General features: G+C 38.2%; 1 protein-coding gene across 1 annotated transcript; it reads left to right on the top strand.

Annotated features, from left to right (window-relative positions):
- Positions 1-392: 392 nt before the first annotated feature.
- LOC139442897 (sphingosine-1-phosphate phosphatase 1-like) lies at positions 393-22,243 on the top strand. Its single transcript, XM_071223805.1, has 4 exons — positions 393-539; positions 1,365-2,178; positions 18,263-18,352; positions 18,558-22,243. Exons 2-4 carry the CDS (start codon positions 1,477-1,479, stop codon positions 19,122-19,124), a joined length of 1,359 nt encoding a protein of 452 aa, XP_071079906.1. The 5' UTR covers positions 393-539; positions 1,365-1,476; the 3' UTR covers positions 19,125-22,243.
- The last annotated feature ends 1,941 nt before the right edge of the window (positions 22,244-24,184 follow it).

The raw sequence follows: 24,184 nt of genomic DNA, 5'->3' as shown, positions 1-24,184 counted from the left end.
CCATGTTTTGACATTGTTTAATTAATGGATCTGCCAACAGAGTAACAATGCAAAACGCAAACACCGTTCACCATCCTATACATAGAAAAACTAAAAGATTGCATTCGATTTATTTTCAATATAATATATTTTATTAACTTAATAATGCGACTACATGTTGTTCATTTCGACCTGTCAGTTCCCACTGTTATGAAAAATATGTGCACTACTTCTCCTACATAATTGGCCTGCTGCATACCATCAAAAGTCCAGTTGGTTTCTATAAGTGAACTTTGACTCCGTTAACCTGACATTCAAGTTGCCTAGCGACTAGCCCGAAGTCCACTATTACATCATCAGCTGACAGGGCCACATGTATATCGACAACAATCAGTTTCCATTTCTGACACACATTAGCTGGAGCCGAGATCTCGTGCTTGGGACACTCGCCCAAATGGCCGTGTTTGAAGCCTGACCAGGAGTACAACAGCACTGGATGGACGGATTGGGATATTTGTAGAGAAATCAACACACAGATCTGGAGGTTTACAAAATACGAGGTGCGTTCTTAAGCGTGAATGATTTATTTGTAACCATGACTATTGTTTTCCGTTATTTAGTTTACTAGAGCGGGGATCACGTGCAGTAAGAAAGTCCCTCGACACATATTCACGTATGTGGATAAGTTATTAAACCTAGTATGTGTGTGTGCTTCTTTTTATGTTAAAAAACACAAACACCGGGCAGCTATGACTTTTTTCCTTTTAAAATAAATTACTTTCAACAGTTGTTGAAACCGCAAATAAGTTTCTAGAAGAACTATTTCATTTTTTTGTTTCAGATTTATTTGAAGTTTGTTTGAATAAACGTAACGAATTAAGCAAATTTCTAAAATGCGATTTTGAAAAGCGAAGAAAACAATCCTTGTTCATATTTTATTTAAGTGAAAATATGGAACTGTTGGCAGAGAAACAGAATAGTTATTTCTTTTAGATACAAAAAAAGTGTAACAGCTCGTAGACATGAATCAACGACTAGAATGTGTCATCCTTGAAAGTACACCTGGTCTAACCATTGTCAAAGGCATTTATATGACCATCATTTCGAAATCGAGGAAAGAATCGCGTTTGCTTGATTTGTTTTCTGTGTTCAAATTGTGATTGTCAGTACGCTTCTTTCAATAATGTTTTTATAAATATCTGGTGAAATGTAATAATTGAAATATAACAGTTTAACAAACTATGTTTCGATTCTAAAGGTTAACTGTCCTAAATCAAATCCATTTTGCAATCTGATGAGCTTGCACATGTTTATTCATATCCAATTATAATGATTAGTATGCGATAAGAGTTCTATATCATGACATTAATGTTTTAATCGCACAGGTACAGCACGTGGTACGAGAGTTACCCGCCCTTTCTATATTCGACCTTCGTTGAGGAAGTGGACCGGCAGTTGAGATAGGACAGGTCCAAATTCCAGGAGAAATCAGCCGATATGTCACTTCTTCGGCGTGTTTTGTCTTACACCAGTGATCCGGAGGTGGTGGCAAGATTCCAAAAGGCATGTGGTATCATCCACGCACCTGATCCAGTCAATTTAAAAGACGAAAACAAGCATAATGGGAATATATCCCAGCACCCGAATGGCATTTCTCCAGACGCCTTTCCGGGTGGGAAATCTTCGCTTGTAAATGGTGTTTGTTCCAATACAGGTCGTAAAATGGATTCCGAAGTTGTAGACACTAAATCACACACAAACCAAGATTCGGATTCACAAGTCATACACAGGAACGGTGTTGTGAAAAACCACGAAATTACGGATAAAGGCAAGAAGAGAGCAGTGAACGGTGTGATTCGTACCGGTACGGTGCCTTTCCGCATCGAAAACGCCCTCTTGTACTATGTATTTTCCTTCGGGGCACAGCTTGGAAATGCTACATTTTATATGCTATTTTATTCTTTCTCATTTTGGAATTTTGACTCCTATGTTGCCCGGAGAATATGTCTAGTCTGGTGTATATGCATGTATTTTGGACAGGCAACTAAGGATATCGTGCGTTTGCCACGCCCCAAATCCCCACCCGTCGTTCGACTGGAAACTCGATATGAACTCGAGTACGGAATGCCTTCGACTCATGCAATTGTTGGGACAGCCATTCCCCTTTCGATGCTTATATTCACCAGTGGGAGATATGAGGTAAGTTATCACCCACTCGCCTGATGTCTAAATATAGTACTCAACAGGTTGACAGAGCGTGAAGGAACAGTCACAAGACTCACTAATCAGTAGAGGACGTAAGGTGTACGCGAGACGGGAAAGCCATCTGAGAGGGGGTCACCCGTAGGCATGACGGTCTGTCAGTGGACCATGGATTTCTGCATGTTGCACAAAAATGTCTCTACAAGCGTTATTTGTGAAAATAATAAAACAAAATTAAGTACAGTTATTGATCATTCTAATCATGCTAATGGGGTAGCTTGGGTTAGTTGGTGATGACACGTGTAGCATGTGGTATACAGTAATTTATTTTGTTGTTTATATTTTAGTAGTTAACAGGTTGACAGACAGACAGAAGATTTTATTTACATCTCACTCGTGGGGATACATGCATATAAAATTAAGAATTAAGACATGTATTGTACACGACCAATCGCTTAGCATTTTATGAGAGACTTTAAAACTTAAGTAAAATATATACAACAATACAATACATTAAAACACATATGTACACACATAAAACACTATTGCTGTAAAAGCTGGCGTCTCTTTCTTAAAATCTCATGGCAGGCTTTGGAAGAATAAAAGCTAAGGTCCAGGCTGGATAAAATACATAAAAACTTCTCACTGGGTTGTTTGCTTATAAAATTCTGCACAGTACGAATACACTGTTAAAAAAGTAAATCTCTGCCATCTTTGTATAAGGGGCAAGATAAAAGAACATGTATTTCGTCTTCCACTTTATCTGTACAGTTAAAACAATAACGTTGACTAAAAGGTATATTTTCGTAGCGCCCCGTTTCTACACGTAAAGGAGCAACCCCACAACGGAACTTGACATAGGCACTTCTGTGGCCACGGGAGAGTGGGTATTTTAGATATTGTTCTGAGGAATACTCTTTTTTGTATTGTTTATAAATTCTCAGTTTATTCTTTCTGTTGTTTCGTGCAGATGTATCTTTTAAAAGCAGATTTTTCCATTTTGTTATATATTCTTCAAAGACTGACGTCTTCACCATTTTTACAAATAGCCGGGTTTCACGGGCTGACTCAGCATAAAGAAAGAGCCACAGAACTCAACTAATGGGGTGCTTTAGCAAATGTTTAGTTAGTCAAGTCAAGTCTTTTATTCTTATGAAGGCCACTGGTCCATGTACAGATGAAGTGCATGTATACATATTACAATGGTACATGAATTCATAATTAACTTATATCATAGTAGTTTGCAATTCGTAGTCAGTTGAGGATTTGTGTAGCGTGGGGTTTTGGCAAAAAAGGAAATGGCATCGATTGGTGAAAATGGAACCTCCGTCAAAGTGTAAACGGCTACCATTGTGAGGCGAAAACAGCACATTACTTTTTTATTTAACTTGGCTTCTAAACACAGGAAATAAATGAGATAAACCTCAGATTCACATGCAGTCACAAATGATTGTAAATTGTTATGTTTTTAAACCATATTTTTATAAGAAATTAGCCTCTCCTCCAATTTACTCTGCCGACACTGATTGTGAGGCGCAAATAAACCTATTGTGTAAATATTGTACACGCTTTAAAGTTTTAAGTACCTTCACTCAAAATAACTCTATGTCAAGCTGAAATTGTGACAATATGACAATGATTTTTGTAAATAGAGACACGTGACAATAATGAGGATATATATAAATATAAAAAAACATATATATTACTTGTGCCGTTTTGTTCCACAATCAATAGCCGTTTTCACCTGATGAAATCATTGCCGTATTGTTGAGGTGTCGTTTCAGCCTGAACCCACAGCGTGTGGCATACTATCAATTAGTTGGTTTTGAAGGAAGTATTGTCCCATTATATAACTACTGCTTAAATAAACCTACTTCATGTTTCAATGACAGCTTCTATCTATCACCCCTATTGTGCTAGGTGATGTTCTCTAAGCCTAACATTGTATAGGTTTCTGGTGTCTTGAGTAGTGAAAATGGGAAATTACAAAAATAGTAACATGAGGGTAGTCATTAATGTGATTTATTTCATTAACATTTACTTCACTTCTTACAATCAGTTCTGTTCACAGTCAAACCCACATGTTGCATGAGACATGATAGTGTTATGTGAGGTGAAATGGGGCTACACATTGTGTTCAAGATTCTTATGTAGGTATTGTTGTTATTCCTTTCACATATATTAAATTCTGTAGACATTTAATTCACTTTTAAGAATACAGGTCCCATGCAACCTATGTTTGTCGTTAGAAACAACTAAAATGATCAGATAGTCAAGACTTGATGATTTACAGAACGCCTTCATATAGCTGGAATATTGCTGGATGCAGCTCAGCAAAGTAACCAAACATAGTCATTAAGGGTTTTGGGTAGCGCTGTTACGATTCACTCTCGTATTCGGTGAATCAAACCGTTGCAATTCATGAATTGAATTCGTTATTCATGGCCACTAGAATCAAATATTTATAAATATGCTATATGTATATTTACATACCCTGTACCTAAAAATATCCATAACAACATATTATATGCTTAGATTTCTTTCAATGACAACACTCTAATAATATTTAATTTGATAGTATTGTTTTGACTGGTCATTGTCGCATTTGAGCAGATACTAGTACCTGGATAAGTGCAGTATATAAATGTATAATTTATTAATAATTAACAAACCATGTCAAATAAATTATGTTATTGTTTCACTGTATATAATAAATAATACATAAACTGCTGACTTGCTATTGTAATTGTGAATTAATATTCGTATTTGTTACCCTCTATTCGTGATATGAATCGTATTCGCCTCATAGTGTATTCGTTGCAGCCCTAGTTTTGGGGATAACATAGGTCACTGGCTTGGACTCAAGAACTGTAAGAAGTCAATAGCAAAAGTAAATAAGTAAAATGAACAAAATATAAAATTTTGTCTGGACATCGTTCACGAAGGCCAATTGGCAAAATATATACGATATTGCCAATGAACAGCGCAATGAGAAAAGTGCTTGACTAAGTCACAATGGTTCCTGATGACATTTCCCTATGATACAGAAAGTATGAAGCAAAGACACGCATTGCTCAGAATTTCAAGTACGATTTTTGATGGCTGTGCATTGTTTTTTAAATTTATAACGTAAGTAGGACTAATCCTTACTATTTACTTTTAAATTATGAAATTATGAAACATGTTATGCCTTGCTTACCATTTCTATTGCTCAAATGTATGACTACTTAAACAAACCATCTGTCAAATTGACCGGTGACCGACGGCCATTGTTAAAACATTGTAATATTGTTGAACAGCGTAACATAAGTTCTCCGCTGTATATTCTGATGTAATTGATTAAGGAATACTTGTTACATTCACACAAATCATTTGAAGCTTGTTTAATAATTGAAATCATTGGTAGGCATCAGTAGTATTCCAGTTATAATTATGAGCAGTTAATCTGGATCCACATCAACAGCTTCTCAAAAGTCATAAGGTCAAATGTCTGTTGTTTCATATATATGATAAGCTTAAACAATGGTCAGGGGGACACAGCCGGCCCAGTTGTCTAAGGTGTCGCGATTTGCTGTGCAGAGTTGCGTCCCATGGGCATGCCAGAAACCTATGATTGTGGGTTCGAATCCCGGTTCACCCCGATTAAGTTTTTAGGTATGTCAGCACCATACCCGTGCTCGTGGGTTTCACCGAAGTGGTAAACGTCTGAGACCTGAATCACTTCGGGCTTTCCTCCCACATTAAGCTGACACACCGCAATATAACTGGAATACTGTTAAAAGCGGCTTTAAATCCAACTCACTCACTCAACAATGGTCAGATGACTGATCAGCTGGGGCATTGCTTCTGGTATATTTTCTCAGATTGCTATACGAAATCAACAATCACTGACGAGTCCTTGACTGAATTACAACTGTATGGTTCATTAAGTCCTGAATAGCTCAAGCAATATACACACGATAAAGCAGCTAAAGTCTGGGAAAAACATGAAACATGAGTAACCATGGTAACTAATTATAATCATAAGAAACAACTGATGATGGAATCCCTTTTGATTTCCAATACTACTACACACCCACTTATGTGCACGCAAGTATTAACATGTGACAACAAAAATGTCTGCAAGCTCTGCACAGCTCATGCCCTACAGAGTAGGAATATGTTCTGTTAGAAGCTGAATGCTGCTGCAAATTTTTTCGGAAACAGTATCTCTTTATAATCTAAAACCTTGATTACAGGGTTTTTATTGGGATTTATTCGGCCAGAACAAACCCTAGATCATGTTTTGTTTACGTTTAAAGAGGTAAGGAAGGCTAATCAGTAAAACACTTTTTGAATACAAATATGCTCATATTGAACTTCAGTCTGCATGTGTTTTGTTGAAAACTCTAAAAAAATATGTTTAAGAAACAACACCAAATTCCTGAAAACTGTTTAAATTTTTGTTAATTTTGCCTCCTGCATCTCTCAGGGAGAATCTGTAAAAAAATTAAATTTGATCTTGCACATTTTATGATGCAGTGTTCTTTCACTGCATAGTAACTGTATATTTTATCTTGCCGAAAAACACTGGGATGGCTGTCAACTTCAATCTGAAATTAGAGATATCTTAGACATTTAATCAATTCCTCAATTATTCATGTTCACGTTTGGTATGGGTAGGTTTAATCAGGTTGCCAATGTAAAGCAGCATGCTTGGTTTGATATATTGATCCTGGATTTAGAAGGCCAGTACTGTATCAAACAAATCAACAAACTAGACGTCAGTTTCCTTTTACTTTCATGGCACTGATGGCTTAGTTGTCTAATGCGCCACAATTCGTTGTGCAGAGTTATTTCCCTTGGGCATGCCAGAAACCTATGATTGTGGGTTCAAACCCTGTTTGCCCAGATTATGTTTCAAGGTTTGTCCACAACCATACATCATTTGTTTCAACAAAATGTTAAATGTCTGCTTCACTTCAGGCTTTCCTTCCACATTAAGCTGACACACTGTGATATACTAGAAACTGGAATTCTGTAAAAAGTCAGTGTTAAACCAAAACTCTCTCACTTGCTGTGCAATCTCATTAAAATCAGACTTTAGTTCTTGCTACCGCTAAACAAAGATCTGAAGACATCCCATTAGGGGTCACGTCAAAACGTACTTTCATCCGACCAATCAGAGCGTCACTTACCAGATCATGAAAGTGACAGTCGGAATTTGATTTCTAATCATACAACCTTGAAAACTTTAACACGGGGTATTCCGAACGATAGTTACGGGTTTAACGACTGAATGAATACAATCTAGACCATCTATTAGCCATTCCAGAATGTTCTTTTGTTCAGGTTTCAAATTTGTAATCGAGAATTTGTCAAAATATGTGTTGAAGCGTAGTCCCCAATTTGAAATTAGTGCCGTAAAGCACAAGAAAACTACCTTCATTCCATTGGTCAGTCAAAAGTCGCGCAAGGTCGGTCTGACGTGACCTGTAATGGAATGTCCTCAGATCTTTGTTTAGCGGTAGCGAGAACTAAGATCTGATTTTAATGAGATTGTTTGCTGTGATAACTAACAAGTACTATCAACAGTGTAAATTTAAGCCAAACCAACTAATATTACCATGGAAAAATGTGTTAGAAACTGATGACATGATTATTTCGAATGTTTTAACCTGAAAAAGTTTCACATATTTGGTGGTTTGCAGATGAACTGTTTATGTCATTGAGTAATTAGTTAGACAGGGTTAGAGGTCGTCACTAGTCTGTGAGTCCGAGTAACGAAAATTAAGAGGAACTGTTTTCCCAGACTAGTTAATACAAAACCTTTAGAACAGAATAAGCCATGTAGTAGTTGGTTTGACTAAATGTTGTCTAAAGAGTTGGCCACTTGTGGTAATATCAACACTAAATAGGTCAAGGGTTGAGAGAAGTGGGTATTTGACCACCACTATAAAGTATTCATGCCTATTATATAATTCATGCTCACTTTGTGTGATTTTGCTTCTCAGACAAACTACTTGAACTGAAACCCATTTGGGACCACTTCTGTTACGATTCACATTCAAGATAAAAAATAATTCCAACTGTTGAGACTATGAAAAAATGGTAACAATAATTGAAAAATGTATTTGATGCAACCAAACTGATTTAATTTCACAATTAAGAATGTACAATGTTAGCAAGTAATAATACTTGTGTGGAAATTATTACTTTCAATTAGAACAGTATCCATTTTCAAACAGCTCATCGGCCGCATGTAAACATTCAGCATGTGTTACAAATGGAAACAATAAACAGACAAAAAAAAGGGCAGACAATGTTTAAGAACATAGAAAAAGGCCAGGTAATTGACAATTATCAAATGCTAATGTTGTGACCAACATTAAGGGTGTCCCATCCAGCTGTCGTGGACTGTGCTGCCGCTGCTGCTGCTGCTGCAATACTGACCTAGAGACATGTTGCCTTGAACTTTGGCCAGCGGCGATATGTATCGCCTGTTTTGCGAGTGATCATATCCAGGGCATGATTTAGCTTTATAAACCATGCACTAGTGCAACCTGTTTTTGCAAAATGCAACCTAATATTTATGTCTATATTTCAGATTTGTGTCAGACTTATTACTTGTCCACACACAAAATGATCTTTGAATACAATCAATACCTTTTAAGTGTATTTACCATACTACATCACTGATGCGTGTCTTACTTGTAATTTGTCATACGTTTTAGGGCGTGGCGTCATCAAAGGGTCATGTAGGGCCTGAGAGTAAAATAATTACCGGTCAGATAAAGAAGCAACAGTTTTCATTTGGCTTAACATGCCCCATGTGTTTGTAATCACTTCATATAGATATACTGATATAAAACAAATATTATTTAGGGCTTTTCACTACTTGTTGGTATATCCTACACTGTATTAGTATCTAGTATCGTTTGATCATAGGTTTTTCGGACATCAAGAGAAGATCCGAGATAGAATAGGTCTATTGCAACCCATGCTTGCCGTAAAAAACGACTATGCTTGTCGTAAGAGGCGACTAACGGGATCGGGTGGTCAGGCTCGCTGACTTGGTTGATGCATGTCATCAATCCCAATTGCGTAGATCGATGCTCATGATATCAATCGCTGGTCCAGACTCGATTATTTGCAGACTGCCATCCTATAGCTGGAATATTGCTGAGTGTGGCGTTAAAGAACCAACCAACCAACAACAACCAATCATACATTTTTTGACGGCTATGGTTATCGCTATTACTCATGTTGTAACAAGGGGTGTGGCATTGTAAATACTCAGATGATGGCCTCTTTTTAAGATAAAGTCATCTTTTGAAAGTGAGTGAGTAAACTGGTACTATAAATTTTTCTTAAGCGTCCGAAGACCCATAACACGGGGATACTTGTGTGTCAACTGAAGTGTTGAATTGATTTATTTGATTTAGGACAATAATCATAATAACGAAAACGCAACAGAATTTGAATGTAAACATAAATATATTTTTGGGTAGATTTGACATGACATAATTTAGACATGATAACAAAGACAAAGTATGTTCTGTCTCCCGTAGTTATTCCACTCACTGCACACATCTCATTATTTCTACATCAGAGTTGACATTTGTAGCAAGATCTTGAGAACTTGTGTTTCATTTGCCAATTTATACGTCTTGATTCTCATGAACTTGTGTTATGGTATGTTGTCGATAGCCCATTCACTATCAGGTACATTTTGGATCTATCGGAAGAGGTTCGTGATCAAGCAGAAGTGTGACATTGGTTGTCAGGGTGACCAAGGTTTCGAAAACTGTCTTAAGATTGTTCTAGGGACTACATTACAGGGAAATCCACATTATTTGTAAGGATTTCGTATGTATAGTCTGTGTAATGAAAAATACTATATCAAGCTACAATTTAGACATATTTGACATCTCTTGAAACCACAAGATGGTTATCAAATTGATATAGGTTTGTAAAGTGTCTTGCCATTGTTCTAGTATCTATGTTACAGGGAAGACAGAATTTGGAATGTATAGTCTGAGGAATGAGAAATGAAATCAAGTTGACGTTTCTTAACTACTTCTAGTTTGGTATGTTTATGACATTGTGTCCATGGTTACATGTTGTTATGACACAAATTATTGATTACATAGTTAGCTCTTTGGTGATCAGTGCTACTCCCCTTATTCCATTATGTCAAAGAAATACACAGATATAGTATATACAGCGTTAAAAATTGGCACCAGTCCTATACACCTTGCCAAACTTCCTTACAGTTGGGTGTCATGAAGACCAGTAGATTTTTGCCCTTTTTAAGTGTTTTGCTATTGTTATCGTTATACGGACTAGTGGACTTAAGCTGTTTCTATCGCTGATATATGAAGACTGTGTGATGGTTGTAAGTGAGCTTTTAGAATACCATAGAGGTCCTCTGCTTCAATAACTCCTACAGTTGGGGCAGCCAAGGGTACCAGTGACATATATACACTTGCTATTTCTATGAAAATAAGTTATTACCAAGATATAGGGCAGTATATAATACACCATACAAGCTTGGTTTAGCTGGGATCAATACCTGAGCTGTGGCTCTACTCTGTCAACAGGCGTACATAACTGGGGCTTCAGCACTGCACTGAATTACAATGACGACCACTTGCTGTGTCTCGTACATTCTTTTATTAGAAATCATTTCATTGGGGGTTGCCAAACAACCACTATAGAAGCTGTTGATCAGTTCTGGAGTACTGTGATTGTCAGGTCATCGACCCAGGGAGAAATATATACAAGCACTATGAGTCACCGTGCCAGATAGTATGGTGACCAGACCCTTCCATTTTTACGGGGACAAGTTTAGGACTATTTGATCTATTTGTATTGACTTATGCTAATCAATCTGGTCGTGTGTCATGGAATAATATGTACATCCACCATGACTATACATTGTTCCGTCTGGCTGCAGAAGACACTGGCATAAAAGTGGGGTTATTTTCAATAAAGCAGGGGTCAGGGGCAGGTAACAGGTTTTCTTGTAACAAACTCTCTTAGGTGTTGTTAGGCCAATAGCAGCAGCAGAGCTGCCGTGTCATCATCCCGTCCTTTGCCTGTTCTGAGAAATCGAATGTTTGCAATTGGACTGTGGTAGTCAAAGAGCTTTTGCTTGAATTGCAAATTGCATAATATTTCTCTATTATATGTTTTGCAAAGTAATAAGAATGCAATTGTCACATCTGTTTTGAATCTTTGTAATCTTTGCGTAGTATGCAAACTACTAAATTTTCGATGTCAAGATACTTGCAAGTGGAGCACGTTGACAAGTGTTTATGCTAAGTGCATGTTATTTTTATGATATGAAATTTGTTTGTATTGGAAACCATGCCCCTACTGCATCATTCTTCCTTGTTATTGAAATCGATGCGGCAGTGGAGCAGTACTGGCCTCCAGAATGAACACTGTACACTTGTTAGTACTTCATATTGTTTCAGTGTTATGGTTGCTGTAGTCCTGGTAATTTGAACTATGTTATTTTTAAGTGCTGATTTTTTTTTTAAAATCCTGTAGTATTTCCTGTATTTCATCTCACTGTAACGTACAGTTATTATTGTGATGAAGGGTTAGATCAAACCAACCGTACATAAATAGCCAACTTAAATCATCTACGGTATATTGGACCATAAAAACAAAACAAATCCAGTAGCAATGAAATATTTGTACATGAAGTGAGGGAGGGGTGTCTGTGTCAAGCGAAACCGTCATGGGCTGGTCATGAGTCAAGGGAAGTGAAACATTAGCTACCTCATCCTGGTCATAGGGTGATCCATTGTCATGGTGATCCATCATACTGACAACCTCCCATCACTAGTACAGTGAGTCCACACTGACACTGCTGAGACCTTCCATTATGTGTGTACGTGACAAGTTACCCTGCAGGAATGTCAGGTTAGAATAGGTCTCTAGTCTGTCTCACTGTCCCTGGACCGATCTGTGAAGATGCGGGTAGCCAATAGGTCTTCAGCAACCCATGCTTGCCGTAAGATCGGGTGGTCAGATGCACTGATGCATGTCATCGTATCCCAAGTGCGTAGATCGATGCTCATGATGTCAATCACTTGACTGTCTGGTTCAAACTTGATTACAAGTTACAGATTGCTGCCATATGGCTGGAATATTGCTGTGTGCAGCATTAAACAACAAACAAACAAGAATCCCTGAACCATTTTATTTTCCCTTCCGCCCAGCCCTTCTGTAATGATATAGCCCTAGATGATGCAAGTTTAGATTTTCTACAGGTTCATAATCTCCAAAAACACTGGGGTTCTTTTTCAATTTAAATGAAGTTGTTTCTTTCTATTTCTTACTACTTAGTCTAAATAGGTTGCCAGCTGCTAAAGATGCATCTAAGTAGATCTGTTACAAGGCTGGGTGACTGATTGTGTGTCATGCTTCCCTCAAGGCATGAGATGATTGTTGATATCAATAACAGGTTTGTCTGGTCCAGACTCGATTGCTGCATTGGGTGTTAAACAAAAAGACGATGTGAAAGGGTGGTACTATGATGTCGGGCGTTGAGGTTATCCACTCCCAGAACTTGCTGCTCTGTGCTGTGGGCTCCATCATAATCATTTGAATAGTTCCAGAATAATCTGCCCTTTGCTATGTGGACATGATAGTGTTTATCCCTGTTATAGGACCAGGGTTGGACACCATGTCATGTCCCTCTAGTCAGCAGCTCATTTTGGATTAGTTGCCGTGTAAAATAATAAGATTTTTGGAGAGAAAAAAACTAGTCTGTCTTGATTGTTACTAGTCTTGGACTAAAAGACTAGTAGGCGTGTCTATCTACCCTATTTGTTTTTATGCAAATCTAATGGGTTTTCCCATTTCTGTAGATCAGTTTGAGGTCTGTGTTTGTTTGACCTATATGGTTAGACAAGGCCACCAGCCCTTAATTCCAAGACCAGTGAAATTCAAGAGGGATTAGTTAATTTGTCCCCAAATATAGTTATTTTACATATAAAACTAGTCCGATTTGAATTCAAGACTAGTCCGATTTGACCAATGGTGTCTACCCCAAACATATGTAGTAAGAGTATATTTCTAATACTGCTTTTCACCCATCTTCCTGAAGTAAGCGTGTCCACTATACTATCAAAGCCAAGTTTCTACCCTTGCCACTTCAAGGACACTTTTCTTGGCTCAACCCTGGCGCCACCTCGTGTAGATCACGAGTTGTGCCCCTTGCAGTGAAAACGCGATATCCAATCAGATCGTTGTTCTTATCTTGTATAGCTTCACGAAGATGGCAACTACCATAGACGACAACCCAGTCAACCAGCTAACGAAAACATTTGCAATATCATCCCTGACACAAAAAACATAGGCAATTTGGGGGGGGGGTTAAAAGATGGAAAAGACATATTTGTTTCAACAAAGACAGGTAGTGACAAATTACTTTCATGCGGAGGCGTACAATTCGTGTATGTTGAATTTGTGAAACGTTCTCTGACTGGACTATCAACATGTGAGATAGTCCAATCATATTTAGCACGGGAAAGTTTGACTTGATGTGGCAAGGGTGAAAACAAGACTTTGATAAAAAGGCTAGTGGACGCACTTGCCTCGGGAAGATGCTTTAACCATGCAAATAGTCTGTGACCATGAAGCACTGAAAGAGAACCAAAGTTCATTCGTATCCAAGCAAATTGAAATTGTCAATTCCATGGGATGAATACTGTGACAATTGTTTCTAAGCCCTATATTCATTGTGTGTCAGCTTAGTGTGGATACAAAGTCCAAGGTGAAGAAATGGTCACCACTTGGCGAAGCTACACGAGTATAGTTTGTAAAAGTGATTTCTGTGTAGGTACTAGGGCTGGGATGAGTCCAAATTAACTACCTGGGTACCCACCACCCTATTACCCGATCCTACGCGGATACCCCCTGTAGATATCTAGAGATAGGCACAAACTGTCCGATTTGGAAAAGTTTGACCGTAGCCCTAGCAAAATGTATTTAGATACACATTAAGCGATCTGGTCATGCATACACTGACGTTTACTGCATGAAGTTCATGCATCTTAATTCAAATATATAAAAGTCGAGAGGAATGGGTGCATAGTCAGAAAGAAATGGGAACATTAGTGACTTGTAGTGTAACCATAGAGTTTTAGGGCAAAAATCTACTGGTCCTTATGACAGCCAACTGTAGGGAAGTTTGGCAAGGCGTATAGAACTAGTGCCAATTTCTAACACCGTACAGAGCTCCAGATAAGCTGCGTATCTGCGTAAAACACACATCAGAAATGCAGAAATACGCAGTAAAATAAAATCAAAGCGTATCAAATACATAATGAACGTTAAAGATAAGCTACAAAAATTGAACTTGTGCATATCATCAAAATATTGTGAAGTAACCCTGCGTATTCGATTAGCAAATCAGTAACTTATTTTAAATTATAAACGGGCATTCCGTCAACCTTCCCAAACTCCACGATGACAGTTACATCACGATCATTTGCCATAACACTTTCTTGTGGAAGTATCGTGGTATTTTTGAGTCCTATAAAGTTCTCGAACCCACACGACACCAGTTTGCAGGGACTAGATGAATAGTGTTTTTAAATATTTAACTTAAATACCCACATGTGTAAAAACTAGTGGGTAACAGAAATTTGAATACCCAGATAGAATTACTGATACCCAATGATTTTAAAATGCATGGGTAAAAGCTTATCTGGAGCTCTGTCATGTGACTAACCATGGGGACGGGTAGTCCTGTGGGTACCCGGGTCCTACTCAAGACCCACTCAACCCAGGTACCCGAGTTACCCGTCTGCTCCCTACTAGGTACATGTCCATGTGCTGCAGTTAAAGTGGTTCAAGATAATCATGTTCATATTCATACCAGTCTATTTGTAAATGAGCACAGATATTCTATACGTTCTAGCCCAGATGTCCGGACTAAAAATATGTGGCATACAATGTTAGAATTAACCTGGCAGTATAACTGGGTTTGTCTGTTTGCCAACATTGTGTGAAAAGCAGCTGTACTCGTGAAACTTTGAAAGTGAAAGCTCTGTAACTGGATCTAGGCATTAAGTGTTTACCTCCTCTAGGCTCGTTAACATGGTGATTTGCACACAACAGTGGGGAACAGTGTGTTACTCCCTAAACCTTCCCACTTATGCACCATTGAAATTACATGTTCTAATCAAGTCTTGCAGTGCAGTGCAGTATATCAATTGGAATACTTTGTTTTGAAATAGCAATATGATTAACATGTCATATTTCATGGATATTTGTTCCACACCTCCAGTCACATGGCCCTTGTATGTCAGATAGGAAATGCAGATAGTCCTGCACATTGCATGACATGGGCAATGTCTGCATTAATCTTTTTTTCAAAATCAGTCAAGATGACAACATAGGCAAGTCTAGCTAGGTCTATTCTACATAAGACCAGTACTAAAATTATTATGTTGTACAAATTTAAAACAGAGAAATAAGAAAAAAAACCAGAACAGAATTTGATTTTGTAATGTAAGATTTCATCAACAATATGTTAATCCCTCTGAATTTTTCATTTCAATGCTTCCTCCTTGCCTTTTCACTTACTGGTCAAGACCCGTGAAGATCTGGGTTAGAATTGATCTTCTGCCACCCATGCTTTACTTAGAGGCAACTAACGGGATTGGGTGGTCAGAGTCGCTGACTTCGTTGATGCACGTAGTCGTATCCCAATTGTGTAGATCTATGCATGTGATGCCAATCACTGGGTTGTCTGCTCCAGACTTGATTACTTACAGACCACTGTCATATAGCTGGAATATATTTGAGTGTGGCTTTAAACAACAAACAAACAAGACTTATTTTACAAACAATATAGTAAAAGGCGACTATGCTTGTCGTAAAAGGCGACTAACGGGATCGGGTGGTCAGGCTCGCTGACTTGGTTGATACATGTCATCGATCCCAATTGCGTGGATCGATGCTCATGATGTCAATCACTGGATTATCTGGTCCAGACTCGATTATTTACAGACCTCCATCATATAGCTGGAATATTGCTGAGTTCGGCGTTAAACAACAAACCAACCAACCAATTACAAACAATAGGACAATCTGTGTCGGTGAAAATCTATTTATCATATGATTCATGATATTAGATTATTTCAAGGACTCATGGCCCGCCATTAGTGTTTGTGTGCCATGGAGAATCACCAGAGGCAGCCGGAGTAGCTTTGTCTGGAATACAGGAGCATTGTGGTGTCGCCTGACCATGGTCTGTGGGAATGACACATTCGAGTGATACTAGGTTGCCTGAAGCAATTTGCTTAATGGTACGCGTCTCCCCTGGGGATACTTTCTTTGCTGCTTTGAAAATAGGTTTATGATGGTGTGAAAATGACAGAGAGCCAGAGGGTCTTTCCTTCGCTATTTGGTCTTTATTTGAGCCATGTGGGCCATACTAAATCAATTATTATATTTTTTTCATGTCAGCCTCTCAGACAAACACCATATCTCACGCCATTTTTTTGTTCTCAAGTATCTACAGACGAGTAGTATCTAATGTTTTACCAAACAAATGCCTAACTATCATGATGTATGTGAATTACATCACCCGACAGTTAATGTATACATATGCTGTTGATGGTTAATTTGTTAAAGCTTATAATTAATTATGTTTTTGGCTAATCTTCATTTTTTTTTCTATTTAACAACTAATACTATTTTATCAATATCTTTCTGTTCCTACAATAGACAGTATGTTTCCTAAATTCCTCCATTACTAAATGTTTACTTTCATGGTTATAGCTTGTTATGAACTTCACTTTTGTTTATTGAAGTTTTGCCATTCAATTTCCACTTTTACTACTCATTTAATTTAGTTTAGATGATGTCAATCACTGGATTGTCTGGTGCGTTTCGACAACTAACAAGCCATGGTCTTGTCTACAAGATCTATTTGTTCATCTGTAGATATTCATTACTTAACACATTAGCTGATCCTTTTGAATGAATGTGAACGATCCAGAGCCTTTGACGTTTATTCTTAGTACATTTAGAGGGGTATGGGTGACCCAGTTGTCTAAGGTGCCGCTATTCGCTGTGCAGAGTTGTGTCCCTTGGGCATGCCAAAAACCTATGATTGTGGGTTTGAATCCCGGTTCGCCCCGATTATGTTTCTGGGTTTGTCAGCACCATACCAGTGCTCGTGAGCTTCACAGAAGTAAATGTCAGAGACCTGCATCACTTCGGGCTTTCCTCCCACGTTATGCTGACACGCTGCGATATAACTGGAATACTGTTAAAAGCGGTGTTAAATCCAACTCACTCACACACTAGTACATTCAGACTGTGTTTCCTCATTGTGTGTTGGTTGTTTAGTGTAGAATGGTGTATGACGTGGCTACTGGTGGGGCCTCATGAGCTGGTCGCCGTGCGCAGTAACAAGGTTGTGTAGTGTAGAATGGTGTATGGTGTGGCTACTGGTGGGGCCTCATGAGCTGGGTGCCGTGGGCAGTAACAAGGTTGTTTAGTGTAGAATGGTGTATGGCGTGGCTACTGGTGGGGCCTCATGAGCTGGGTGCCGTGGGCAGTAACAAGGTTGTGTAGTGTAGAATGGTGTATGGTGTGGCTACTGGTTGGGCCTCACGAGATGGGTGCCGTGGGCAGTAACAAGGTTGTGTAGTGTAGAATGGTGTATGGTGTGGCTACTGGTGGGGCCTCATGAGCTGGGTGCCGTGTGCAGTAACAAGGTGACACAGATAACCCTACTTCCACCTTCGTTACAGATCTTGTTAGATGGGTTAGTCATGGGATAGCAATTCACACCAAAGGCCATTCTTCTTCAAATTTTAGGGTTTAAGTTAAATGACTAGTCTTCATTTTGTTGGTTAGAGGTCAATCAACCAGTCTCGGTAAGATTTATGGCAACCATTAATTTAGAAACTACTGGGCAGGCATCAAATTTGCTGAAAATATGAAAATGTACCACATACTTAAAATGATGTGTTCAACACATCAGTAGGTTTAGGGTGAAAGTTAGAGGTTGTCTTTTTTCTGCTTGTGATGACATGCACTAATTGTTGCGTTTCTGTTGCAGTATTCCATGTTTATTGGCCTGCTCGTAGCAGTAGCCTGGTGCATTCTGGTCTGCCTCAGTCGGATCTACCTCGGCATGCACAACATTCTGGTCAGTTATCTCCCTTTGATCATTCATTACAGATCTTTCTTTCAACATAACAGGAAATAAAGTAATCTTTACTCAGTTGAACGAAGCACTATTGACGCAAATAGGAAAATTTATACATTAAGTGTTGAGGACTTCAAACTTTTGCCTGTCAGAAGGCTAAAACCATGTAATTCTTGATAATGTATTTTTCAATTTTACATTTCAGGATGTGATCGCGGGCCTTTTCTTTGCGATCGTGGTGATGACCTTCACCGTGCCCTTCGTTGACCCAGTCGACAAGTTTCTCGTCACACATCCGCTGTCACCCTTGATTTTGCTGTCTCTACCCATAATCCTCTCTCTGCTCTATCCAAAACTGGACAAGTGGAGTACGGCACGTGGCGATACAACTCTCATCCTGTCCATCACCGGCGGCCTGTTCCTAGGCAGCTGGATAAACTACAACCAAGGCTTCATGAGCCCTAACGACGCCTCCCTCCCCTTCTCACTGAACTTCCAATACCAGGCCATCCTAACCGCCATGATGAGGCTGGTGTCAGGAGTAGCTGTCACCCTTGTGTTGCACCACTATATGAAGAACACTGTGTATGCGTCACTCTGTTTCGTCCTCAGTATGGATCCCAAAGATCCGAAAACCAAACAAAAGTTCATTGTGGAACTCCCATACAAGTACCTGAGCTACTTCATGATTGCGCTGAACACTGTATATACAATGCCTCTCATGTTCTACTTCATTGGCATTCCACGAATGTCCTACTACACAGAAATTTAATGCCGTTAGGCTAGTCAGGGAAATATTGTTTGAAGCTTTGTATATGGCTGCTCATCTTAACAATCATAAACCCGTTAGTGGGTTTTCGGTACTATAAAGGTAAAGTATATCTCTTTCACTCCATACACCTCCCCACGTACCTGTCCCATCTTCTCTACCCACCCACACTTGTGGGTGTTGTGTTTTAGGTGTGATGACTCCCATAAAATTTGATAAAAAAACATGTAGACTTTTCCTTCCTGTCTGTAGTTTCAGTGTAGTGATAACATAGTATTAAGCTAAACATAGTAATGCTTAACACAAAGTGCTACATTTATTAACTGGCCACATGTTTTATTGCCAGCAAATATTTCAAGTAATGCACGTCATGAGATGAGATAAGATAAACATGTTTGACAAGAATAAGACAGTGCTCTCTTATTATGTATTTTCTCGGAATATTTCCATGGATATACTCTGAAAACTTAAGACAATGCTCTCTTATTATGTATTTTCTTGGAATATTTTATGATTATACTCTGAAAACCATAGCATCATTGAAAATAGCTCTGACATACGTGTTTTTGCACTTGAGTGAAATATGTATCATGGAATAATAGTATTTCTTCACTACCGGTAAATACCAAATAAGGTTGTTTAGACTTGCCACGTTATAGTTGTACATTTATATTATTAAAAAAAAAAGGTAAAATGGAAACTTTTGGTAAATTCACGTTCTTTCATAGCAATAGGACACTTTTGTAGACTGATATTATCAGTATGTTCTTAAGTCAAAGAATGCTGATGTATGTCATTTAATTCCTCCTCCCTCCTTCTAAAACACCCATCCCACCTACCCCAAGACCCCCCTCCGTGTGTTGGGAATATTTTTCTGCCCCGATCCAATATTCAGAGAAGTAACACATTTACCGGTAGCATGTTATGAACAAATTTACATGATGGAAGTTGTTTTGGAGCTGTATGATATTTGCTCCCTGTTACGATTGTTTGTATGAAATGTATATTTTCAGATTTGATTTTTCTGTGTGTTCAGCTGAAACTATTGCTGACTTTCACACATCGTTATGGGTAATGTAGATTTATTATTGAAACACGGCATGGGTGGCCTGAGATTTAGACTCAGATATATTTATTGTACCCCGATACATGTTGCTGTCATTGCTCGGAACATGGAGAGAGTAAGGAAAAAGATACAAATTTAGTTATATTAAGACAAGTGCCAGAGATCTGTTGTATGCTCAATTAATTTTGCTAATCTAGAACATTATTTACTGTAATCTATGATAAGCAGAATCATATTACCAATGAAGTGTTTTAATCAGAGGTGGACAAATCAGAACTGTTGTTCGGAAATGAGTATTGGTATTTCTTGGAGACCTTATCTAATCACGGACAAAAACTTTAATATTTCATAAACCAATATAATATTGGATGAATATATTTATCCTTATACATATTTTTATATCTCTCAGCCGTGCATTTGCTAGTTTTTTCTGATTCCTTCTAATAGTACTGGTTCTGATCAGTGAAGCTGATACTAGTGTCTCCGACCGTGATATGAGCGTGTGAAACTTGCACACTCACTGTTAGTACTATGACTGTAAGCTTGGAGTCTGTGGTTGCTCAAGTATACGCCCGTCGTTACATCAGGGTATGATGCAGGCTACAGCTGCTGCATCTAGTCACCTTTAGTCATCAAAAGCTGTTAATTACTCTCTTTTTATTTTTTTATTTTAGACCAAGTACAGTAATCCAATTCATTTTAAGTACCATAAATATCTTAAAGTATGAACCATCTTAACATGCTTATTATACCTCATCTACTTTGTATTAAGCATGTTTTACTTCATCTAAAAGTTAAAACTATCTGTTGATGCATTTTATGTCTATGGGTACATTAAGTTTTGACCTTGGGGCTGTTCATCTAATTGCTCAGAAAGTGAATTGCAACAACGCTTTTTGAATTAATTTCAAGGCATGGTTGTGATCATTAATGACTGATTTAGCTGCTTGTTGCTGAATATAATTACTTGTTGAATGCACGGTTCATATTTAGTTGTTTTAGTACTGTGTAGGATGTCATTATCCTCTCAGGGTCATGTTTCTTATTTTATTGTCTCTCACTGACCAACCAGCTGTATATGCAGCTCACCCAAAATGAAAAACATTTTTTATCCACCATACTCAACCTTGAACCCTACGACCACAGAGCACATGTTGAGAAGAAAAAATAAGTTCTGAGAGGACCTCGCTTGAAATAATGATGTTACCTACATCCTGCTACCTGCTGCTGCAATAAATGGAATGACAATTAATGAAGAATTAAATTAAATTAATTTTTGACCTTGATTAACATGTTTGCTATTCAAAACACAAAAATAAAATGTGTTGCCCTATCTGACAATGTTACATGTTGCAGTGTTAAACATTGTTTAAATTTTTTGTTTGGTTATCACTTGAAGCAATCCTACGGTGTGCCTGTACACTTTGATAATACTCAGTTTGTTTATCAATGATTATGATGTCACATCTTGGTATATTTTGATTCAATATTGTAGCAATGAGACACAAACACACTGTGATATTCCAGTATTTGCATACTTGTCTAGCATGTCTAGTGTATCAGGCTATTATTCTTCTTCTTAAGGAGTTAAGTACTACTTATTCATTCATATAACTATAGTTAATATGTCATGCCCTACACCCAATTCATATTACTTTAGTTCGTCTGCTTGGCATGACAGTGGTAATACGAAAGAATCGTCCGGTCCTTAACGATTTTGATTAGTATTTATAACTATTATGACATTTACATCCCTGTGAACATAACTTCAAAACCTGTCATCTCATGTGATTTTAGTCACCAGGGAAACCTTTTCTCTTTTCTGAAACTTCAATGGCATGGTTTATTTCAAGAAATCATTAAGGGTAAAGTCCAGTTCATTGTCTCATGGTTTAGTATGCATTAGATGAGGATCAGGGATGAGTATTGCCAGTGGAAATTGTCCGGTATTGGATACACTATTAGTGTGTGTGCATCTGTAATATAATCCGTTTATTGTGGCCTTACAATAAGATTTATAATTTAAGATTTTAGTTAATAAAGAATATGTAAACTTCTGATGACTTCCTTATATTCTTTGATGTAACATTAATATGATTGTGTATATTTTGGGCAGTGTCCTTTGAAGAATTGTTTCTCCAATTCTCGCTGTGTAATATGTTTATGCATTGTGATATCTTGACACAGTAGCAATCATCCTAGATTATCCAGTGTAAAATAATCTCCATGCCTAATTGATATATACCCTGGACCCATTCTCTAACATAGCTTCAGTTGGAGTGTGATTATAATGACATGATGCTAACATTAGGACTCCAACTGAATTGCACTCACTCGATGGGAAGTTTCAAATGAAGCTATGATAGAAAATAGGATCAGGTTCCGAATATTGATTTGAATAGAATATAGATTTGTAAGACTTGCATGTGTGGCCAACTCTCAGATATCTGGCATGTGTTCTGTCTAATGTAGATCTGTGATATGGCCGCATTAGGTGAGTGAGTGTGGTTTTAAGCCGCTTTTAGCAATATTCCAGCAATATCATGCAGGGGGACACCAGAAATGGGCTTCACACATTGTACCCATGTCGGGAATCGAACCCGGGTCTTTGGCGTGACGAGCGAACGCCTTAACCACTACCCAACCGCCCCTGGAGCATTGGGATGAAGTATGAAGGAGTGACTTGCATCACCATCCGAACCCTAAAGATAACTGGCCTTAATGGACCAGTCATATAATTACAGGAGGGGTGGGTTTTGGTGCGCTAATGTATGCAAAATAACTACCCTCTCCTAATGCTTGTCATGTTTTCGGATGACCCTCCCCATATCCATGACCTTTATTTTATGACCCTCCCCTAAAGACAAAATGCAAAGCTCTTTATATTTTTTTATGAAATGTCTATTTTTCAAGACCGTCCCCAAATATGTATTACGTTTATGACCCTTCCCTAGAGACTTTCGTATTTGTGGTGACCCTCCCACCCACTTCTAATAAAAATGACAGGTCCCTAAAGATTTTAATGAATGTGTAAGTGCTACGATAACCAATGAATGAATGATCGTAGCATAACGCCAAGAGCTGGTACAGGAGAAAACCAAACTTATCCCAGAAAATGAAAGCTCAGCATCCCTTGAAGCAAGCACAACCGGACATCCTATCAGTAACGATGGGGACAGAGACCTGGAGTCCTACAGATTGAATATAATACACTGGACAACTTCAGGATCGGTTGCCGTAGTCAAATTGTTTTTGTCTGCCGCTATGATGAAGCCTGCTGCTGTGAGAAGAAACAGTGCTGTGTGAAATGTCTTGTGATAATCCCAGGTACTGGATACCATTGATCTGATGGGAATACATCTTTTTAATGAAGCTACTGTTGTGATGAGTCATTTCCAACCATTAGATGTGGCCAGATTGGTGTACTTATCATATAGATGTTTTCAGCTTTTGCTTTGTCTTTAGCACCAGCTGTGGATTTATCATCACTTTTGTTCATGTAATGGTTGTTTGAAACATTTTAGTGCAAGGGACCGGTCATTAATTACAGGAGTGTGTGGAACAGAGGGTTGTCATATTTTTGGATGACCCTCCCCATGTCCTTCTACTCTTTGTTTTTCATGGCCCTCCCCAAATATTATGTGTATAATTTTTTTCTTGACCCTTCCCTGATTCTCTCATGCCAAATTAATTACCGGTCCCTAAGTTCAGTCTTTCTGAGGTAGTTGTGAATACACTATATTTTGTAAACAATTGTCAATACTTATACATAAGAATTATTCCTGTGACGACTGCAGTCTGGATATACATGATAAGTGAAACAACTACACTGTTGCAAACCTGCCATTAATCCCTCAGTGGTCTTAACAGTACTGTTGCCATGGAAAACATACTTCCGGATGACAAGACCTGATTTTGAGGATTCCTTGGAGTTCGTTATAGTGATATACAGGGTTTAGTCATAACTGGAAATAACAGGTAATTTATTTGTCTGAAG

The sequence above is a fragment of the Haliotis cracherodii genome, unplaced genomic scaffold, assembly GCF_022045235.1.
Source record: "Haliotis cracherodii isolate W230 unplaced genomic scaffold, xgHalCrac1.p SCAF_5, whole genome shotgun sequence".
NCBI classification, from domain to species: domain Eukaryota; kingdom Metazoa; phylum Mollusca; class Gastropoda; order Lepetellida; family Haliotidae; genus Haliotis; species Haliotis cracherodii.
The sequence above is the reverse complement of the archived record's forward strand: the minus strand, read 5'-3'. Positions and strand labels throughout refer to the sequence as shown.

Excerpts from the sequence above, each read along its gene's own strand:
- LOC139442897 (XM_071223805.1), top strand. The coding sequence starts at position 1,477 with ATGTCACTTCTTCGGCGTGTTTTGTCTTACACCAGTGATCCGGAGGTG. Across the intron at positions 2,179-18,262 it reads TCACCAGTGGGAGATATGAG|TATTCCATGTTTATTGGCCT; the intron begins GTAAGTTATCAC and ends TTTCTGTTGCAG. Across the intron at positions 18,353-18,557 it reads TCGGCATGCACAACATTCTG|GATGTGATCGCGGGCCTTTT; the intron begins GTCAGTTATCTC and ends TTTACATTTCAG.